This window comes from Halyomorpha halys, unplaced genomic scaffold, assembly GCF_000696795.3.
Source record: "Halyomorpha halys isolate HHAL.00 unplaced genomic scaffold, Hhal_1.1 Scaffold422.1, whole genome shotgun sequence".
Taxonomy (NCBI): Eukaryota; Metazoa; Arthropoda; class Insecta; order Hemiptera; family Pentatomidae; genus Halyomorpha; species Halyomorpha halys.
Genome location: NW_027111899.1, coordinates 490,013 through 498,102, shown reverse-complemented (window position 1 = coordinate 498,102; position 8,090 = coordinate 490,013). Strand labels below are relative to the sequence as shown.

The following is an 8,090-nucleotide window of genomic DNA, read 5'->3' as shown; positions in this document are numbered from 1 at the left end:
TATATCCTTTTAATTTTCCATTTACTTTTTACTTATGTTAGGTGTTTATACCTTTTTTAGTCCTAACGAAGCCCTGCAACGTGGGGCGAAACGTTAGCTCAATTAAAATAGTCATTACTATTTGAGTTTTATTTGACCGCACCCGGACCTTTATTATTCTTAAACACAGTCAATCAGCGATCTTCCAAAAAATTAAAGTATTTGATGAATAATTTTTTTTTTTTAATTTTAAGATTTATTAATTGATAGATATTACAATCTGCCACACAGTTGTGGGGAATAGGTAGTAGTGATGAATGAATCTGATACATACTAAAATAAAAAAAATATATAAAAAAATAAATAAATAAAATTAAAAAAAAATAAATAAATAAATAAAAATAATGATAATAAAAAAACAAAAACTCTCTTAAAATGATGAATAATTAAATGAGAAAAAAGGAAAAATACTTACTTTAATTTCCTGTTTAGAAAAATTTAAATAAAAGTAAAAATATATATTGTGTCGCTATTGAGCTTTTAAAATTTATAAAATGAAAATCTGGTGCAGGCATCACACAAATTTCATGTACACCCTACTTTAAGATGAAATTAATCCTTATAGATTTCACAACTATGAGGCATTTTTTTTATTATTTAGGCTGAGGATCCATCCCATAATTATATATTTCATATGTAGGTAAGTGAAAGTAACAATTTTTAAAAATTTTGAATGATTTTTTTTTTAATTCACCTTAGGTATGAAAATTTGCATCACAATGTTTTTTTGAAGTTATAAAACAGTTATAAACTTATTTCCCGTCCTGGCCACTGTTATTTGCGATTTCCCAGTCTGTTTGTCGGTTTTGTGATAATTATTTACTTCTTTAATTAATTAATCTTTAATTAATAATTAGTGGACACATATACGCACCCGCATCTAAAGCATGCGCGCGCGCGCACATACGCAATATACCGTGTTGCAAGACTTGGTTATTGGAATTTGGGAAAATTCAAAACGTGTGCAAAATAAAACAATGACTAGTTTACCCTAGCGAGAACTCTAGCATTACTAGTATTTCAGTTGTTTATTGTTTGAATGATTTAACTAGTATATTGTTTATTGTCTGTATGATTTTAACTAGTATGTTGTTTATTGTTTGTACGATTTTAACTAGTATATTGTTTATTGTCTGTATGATTTTAACTAGTATGTTGTTTATTGTTTGTACGATTTTAACTAGTATATTGTTTATTTCTGTTGGTTAATTGTTCAGAGATATAATAAATAAATAAAAATAAACTCTCTGTTCTGTAAGGGCTCCAAAATCTTGAAGTAAACGAGGACCTCACTCGGATAAACAAAAAAAAATGGTTTCGTGATAAAGTAAATATTTATCATGGTTTAAAAAATGTCTTAAAAAGTCATAAGTTATGTTATCTCCAACTAATTATAGACTATAAAAAAATGTAGTCACAAAAATTAATTTGTTGAGAAAAATAGCTGACCTCGTTCTTTTAATTTCTTTTGTTTCTTTGGATTGAAGGTTTGGACACAGGAAAAAGTAAATCCTATAAGGGTATTCTTACCCAATTTCGGGTATTTTATTGCAATGGTTTGTAGCTGGTAATTTTGGGAAACGTCTATAGTTCAGCAATAATGCTTATGAATACTATTCATATGGAGGTCAAAAGTTCTAAATCTAATGTAATACCTAGGTATTACATAAGATTTAGAACTTTTTTATGATGTAAAATAATAACAAACCTCAATCGTACGCTGAAAACGAGAATTTTAATCCACGGATACTTTTTCTATTGCAAACAAATTACAGTTTATCTTTTTTGGGAGGGAGAACAGATTTAATTTTGGAGCCAGGGGCAGAGGTTAATTTTTAGGCACTTGGTGGGTTTCGTTTTAAGACCTGGGGAGAATTTGTTTTTGTGGTTCAGGTGGATCTAATTTGGAGGTCTTTAGTTTGAAGAAGGTTCTCAAATCTTAAATTTCCCAACTTTTCGTGTTTTCAAATTATTGGTGGGATAACATCTCTACTCGTTCATCTTAGCGGCGTCACTGATTTCCCTGAGGCGGTCATTAGTTAGAGCATTGGTGAATATTTGTTGGGTAAAATGGATGGATGTAGCCGAGGATGTCCAGGCGTCGCCTGTAACAACCTCAGAAATGTGGCGGTGCCAATTTGAAACCAGTCTGAGGGGTTGATTTTTATTTTATTAGTGATAAAAAAACAAGAAAAGACAAAAAAAACAACAGTAAAATGGGTAATGTTAGACAACAGTCTTAGACTGGTAATGTTGATCGGGAGATCTGGCAGCACTGACAGGAAGAGAAAGATGTTTAGGTTACGTTCTTGCTTCAGATTATTCCAGAATAAAAACATCAAGTTCATATTATATAACTCTAGTTAAAGTATTTCAATTTAAGTGATACAGTGGAATTTAAAGGAATGATTATTAATATTTTTGGGACTATGATAACTGACTATCAGGTAATTATCTCAAATAAAGGTTTTTATTCAGTGATGGTAGAGTTATTAAGGTAGTATGTTAATAACTCATTATACATCTCTAGACTAAGATCTTTCTCTAATACTTGTATACCAAGTTATAGTTTTTCAATTTGATAAGTTTTGTTAACTGGTAATTGTTTTGCTTTTTAAAGGTTAGATGTGTTTCTGTTTTAAGCTTATTTATATCATATTACATTTCAGCCCTTCTGAAGAAAGATGAAACTTCTTTTACTTTTTAATTTATTGTTTGTTTCTTAGCAACATCTGTAGTTGTTCTTGGATATGATTATAGGTGGAAAATCTGATACATATTTAGTCCATGAGACAAATCATAAGCTGATGTGCCATCAGTAATTCTACAATAAATTTGCCTCCATTCAATTACTAATTTGAAGATCTTTTGCATACAGTTCTTTTTAATGTTGTTCCTGTTAATTTAATTTTAATTAACAATCTTTTAATTCTTGATAATGTTGGTTTTTAGATTTATTTATCAATCTACATATTTTTCATATTATTATTTATTATTTGTAAATATTATTTTTCATTATAATTGATATAATTTTATACCCAACTACCACCTTGTTTATAATTTTCATAATATTGTTTTCCTTTTTAAATAAAACTCATTTTGTATTAATATGATATTATCTTATTAATCTTATTTATTTATTTTTCTACTTTTTGTTTATCTTGTATACTAAATTAATATATTATATCTATATACTATAAGTATCTAATATGCTTTGATGAGTAGACCTTGATTCATATATACATTATCTATCTACATACAGACATTTGTACCCAAACACATATAGTCTTCTATTATTGCGAGTTAACCTGGAAGTAATTGTTGACTAATTTCTTTCAATGGATTTTAATCTAAAACTGTTTACAAAAGGCGATAGTATTAAAAAAAGTTTACTACTCCTTGATGGCGTGTAGGCCTAATATGCCAGATTTTTCAAATGGCCACATTATATTTTTAAGTTGATAACTCCTTATTATCCTAGTATTGCTAGTAGATTAAATATGTTACTTATTCAAATTTAAAGGATTAAAAGGTGAACATTTTGGTATATAACAAGATGTGTATGGAGGTATATGTAATCATTAATTTTGAAAGAAAACTTAGTGTTACTTGACTATAGTGTCTAATGTCAGGTGTAGTACTGTGCAATTAAAGTAAATCTTTCTTTAAAGTAGAGTAAATTTTCTAATAACAGAGCCCTAATAAAACTCATAACGCAGCTATATATTTTCTGAGGTACAGTTTTTCAATCACCATTATTGTTTTACAAATAATAAGGAACAACAACAATATGTATATATTTTGACAAATATTATAAATACTACTACTCCTACTACTTAATGTGTTAAATGAGCTTCATATTAGAACTTTTTAAATATATATTATTATATTATAGGGTGAACTGTGATTAATATTCGGTATTTTTAATCTCACAGTGCAGCTTATTAATATTTTTTCTCAAATTGGCATTTTGCTACATACATTGAAAATGAGTCATTTTTTCAACTTTTTGAGAAAATTTAGATAACTCTGGAACTGTTTGACTTAGGATATGTCTATCAAAGCCCAATTTAAAACTAGTAAATACATCAGAAAATACTTTTAATGAATATCTCCGGAAGAGTTGTAGATTCTATGTTTTTGCCTAAATAACATTATGTTCTTATTGTCTGTGGAAAAATATCGGTGTTGAAAAAATGTATCTAGAGAAGAATTGAACATAAAGAACTCTATTAGTGTTCAAACTAAAGCTCTTTTCTAAGTTCTACATTCTAAGTAATTTACTTTACTATTTATGCTACTTGAGACTACGTTGACAGAAATAATTTAAATTTACTTCTTGGCATAGCTTGATTTGTAGATATTTTTACAGGATTAATAATACACATTGGTATTAGTATTTCTCTGTTAGAAATATTGAAACATCAGGACTGTAGAATTCATAAATAGAATTGATGAAAAATCCATAAGCTTATTTCTAGTGTCATTATGTTTTATCAAAAAATATATATATTTTTAGGTGAAAGGTTATATGTAAATTTGTCTGCAAAGTGCTATTCCGCGAATATTTATTTTGACCAGAATCAAGAGATAAATATGGGAGAAATGTTTGTTGGTTTACGTTCTGCTGAAGTAATACATCTTGTTAACGAATCAGATGAGTTACTTAGCTATGCTTGGATGAATAACCGAAATTCAAAAATAGATGATCTGGAATCCCATGTGTGAGCATTTAACAATTAGCATCTTTATAAGATATAGAAACTTAACAAGATGTTGAAATTTTAAATTTATTAAAATTTTAGAAATGGCTTTATGTTGAGCAATAAGTTAAAATTGATGAAAGAAAAAACAGATGGCTTGAAGTATTATAAGATGATTGATGATAAGACACATAAAAAAATTTCATATGGTTTCATAGATGAAGAATTAGATACCAAACTCACATTTTATTTTAATGATAAAAATTTTGATATTCAACCTTTGGTAAGTGAAAAACTATTTTCATAACATTACACCTAGTGTAAGATCAGGGTGGGTTTGATTTTGTCCATTGCAGACAAAATGGACTAAATAGCTATTAACTAAATGGAAAAAAAAATGAACTAAATAAAATAAATACATAGCTAATTTTGAATAATTCATGTTTCTCGTAATAAATACTATTTATATACAAAATCATTGGTTCATTCAAATTTAGCTCATTTTTCTCAAACTCCCTAAAAAATTTGGAAAGAGAACATTTAAAATTATAAGGAAAATAAACTATAAGAAAATTATAGCGTGTTGGTTGGTCGATGTACAACATGTCAAAATCTCACGTCAAATTAAGCATATGAGGTCAGGTTCTAAATTTTACATTACTTGACTGTGTTTTTCTCTTGGTAAGGCAATTGTCAATTTTTTTTGTCATTTTTCTTGATAAAAACTTAAGAGCATTATGACAAATAAAAAAAAAAAAGTTTAGAGACAACAAATTACATCTTGAAAAAGACATGAAAAGGCTAAGAAAATTTTTATTTTTAAATATCTGTCATTGACTGGGCTAACGGTTACCTGTCATTATCGTAAGTAACCAAATAATGTTTTCCATTTCATCCACTTTGTCTAGGGAGCTGGACAAAGTAAAAAAAAGTGTTCAAAATAATCCATTCTGTGTTTGGACTTAATATTACAAAGAATATTATTTATATAGATTAAATTTGCTATTACATAGAACATATTATGCTTCTGGCTAGAGTTCCACTAATTAATGTTCTGTTAGAGCTCTAACATTTCTTTAATTCTTCTGTAAGAACTCTTAATTTCTTTTAGAGCAGTCTGGGTTTGATTTCAACATGGCAACAACAAGCTAACATTTATTTTATAGTATTTTTTTTTTTTTTCGGCCAAGACTCCCCATTGGAGTCCTATACTGCCTAACCATGGTTGGGGGTCAAAGTTCTTCATTTTGTGGGACCGCCACGCAATGAAAAAAGTAAACATCCCAGGCCGGATTCGAACCGGCACCGCCAATAAACATCACTGAGCTATGGGCGGCCCATTTCATAGTCTTACATCTCACCAATCTTATTTCGGCTTCTATAAAAATTACCTATTAAATTTTCCCACTATTTCTAATATCTATATGTATATATTTTTATTTCTAGTATCATTTATATGCTGAGTTCCAACAAATATACACATCCATTCAATTTACTTAAGGTTTTTTATTTTTTATTACTCCTTACCATCATTTCTGGTTTACAGGATGTTTGCTAGTAGTGATAATTACTGCTGACAAAAAAAAAAAATTTATTCTACTCTTAAAGTCCTGCTATTATCTCCTTTCTCCCACTGCTGATCTGTTGCCACACAGTTCTTGTAATCAGGTAGGAACTGTGCAATCTTTGGTTTCATAGCTCTTGCCACCACACCACCTATCTGCAAGTGATTACTGAGGCAAGCAGCCATATTCCTATGGCATTGGGAACTAACAGCAGAGTATTCAGCAAGTATTACCTTGCTTCAAGTTTCCACTTTCCAGCAACAATATCACCCATCTGCAGAATGTAGCCCATCACCGAAATAGGATATGGGTTGTTTAAGTCTGATTGTTACGATAGAAGGCTCAGCACGTCTTCCAGCGATTCTTTAGGTGAGAATGGACGAATATCCCAGGAAATGGAAGAACATTGTTTGGGAGGATACAGCAGAAAAATAAAATTAGTGAGAGGAGACAACTCTAATAGGAGGTATCTTGAGATAATAGTATTTCCCCTCAGTCCAGACAAGTTTTATAGCAAAATGGGTTCTCACTGACTACTGAATCTCCCAATTTCTTAGGAGTATGAGGGCTTTCAAGCTAAACTTCATGGGCTTGGGAATGATATCAATCTCTTATGCTCTAGCTGTGCTGCCCTATAGTCTGCTGAGCTTGTCATCATAATCCTTTTAAACACTTAAGACCACATTGTTGAGAGAAACTACAGAACAATTTTCTTCAGCTATACCCTCAGAGAAACTAGAGGGGCAAGGGAAGGAATAACATATAATACTGAACAGGAGCATTATAACCTGAAGATGTCTCTCTGTACCATTAACAAATGTACACCAGCATAAGATGTTAATGTTAGCAAAATTGTTTTACCATAAGACTGGGAAGGGAGTTAAATAAATAAATATATCCTCTCCTCCTCATCTCGGAGTTTCCTAATCCCAATTCTTTGAGACTCCTTTCAAATCTTTTTTTTTATATACTTTTTTACGATAGGGTTTTCTACCATTCCCTCTTCTCTCATCTTTCCTACAGCAAGCATTGATCACCATTTTTCTGTTGACTCTAAGACATAGGTCTATTGCACTAAGAGACTTTCCACTTTATCCTTAGCCTCTTCAACTTCTTCTCTCTGTGCCACCTGGAGTCACCTTCTCCATAGTACCATTTAGGATCCTTTCATCTTGCAGGACTGGTTCTTGAGGTGTTTAAACATGTTACAAGCTAAGATGTCTTACAGACTTAAGATGATATAAGCAGCGTTAACTGCAGAGTTCAGAAAATGCAGCTGAATTTGTATCTGATTCCAGTCTAAACTAAAGCAATCCAAATCAGTTCAAAACCCTCAATGAACGAACTTCTCTTCTATCCATTTCTTTATCTCAACTTCCTAGCCATTCAGCTTCTAACTCAGTAAAAACCTTAGAGTCTTATTTGATTATTCATGTTAGCTTTAGCTATTCCCAAATCATGCAAAAATCTATCTCAAACTTCATACGGCTCCTTGGATTTTATGATTCATTCATCCTAGGGATGTGTCATCTAGTATCTCATTTTCCCCCACTTAGGCTCAGGATGCTTAATGTATTGAGGTGTAAAGAGAACAAAATGAGACTACATAAATTAATGAATTGCTTTTTAAGATACATTTTCGAGGTTCACTGACGCTCTTCCATCTCTTACTGGTATTCCGAGCTTGGATGACTATATTGATTTTTTATTATAATTATGTTAAAATCACTTTATCAAAATTATGTTATTGTTTAGTGAAAGACTTTATCATTCATTTTATATA

At 30.2% G+C, this 8,090-nt stretch overlaps 1 protein-coding gene across 1 annotated transcript in view; it reads left to right on the top strand.

Moving 5' to 3' along the window:
• The window catches only part of LOC106682535 (hydrocephalus-inducing protein), a gene marked incomplete at its 3' end in the record, with an annotated part of 227,440 nt that overhangs the window by 9,912 nt on the left and 209,438 nt on the right, over positions 1-8,090 (top strand). Inside the window, 2 exon segments of the mRNA XM_067049812.1 lie at positions 4,559-4,763; positions 4,845-5,025. Coding sequence (XP_066905913.1) covers positions 4,559-4,763; positions 4,845-5,025 — 386 coding nt within the window.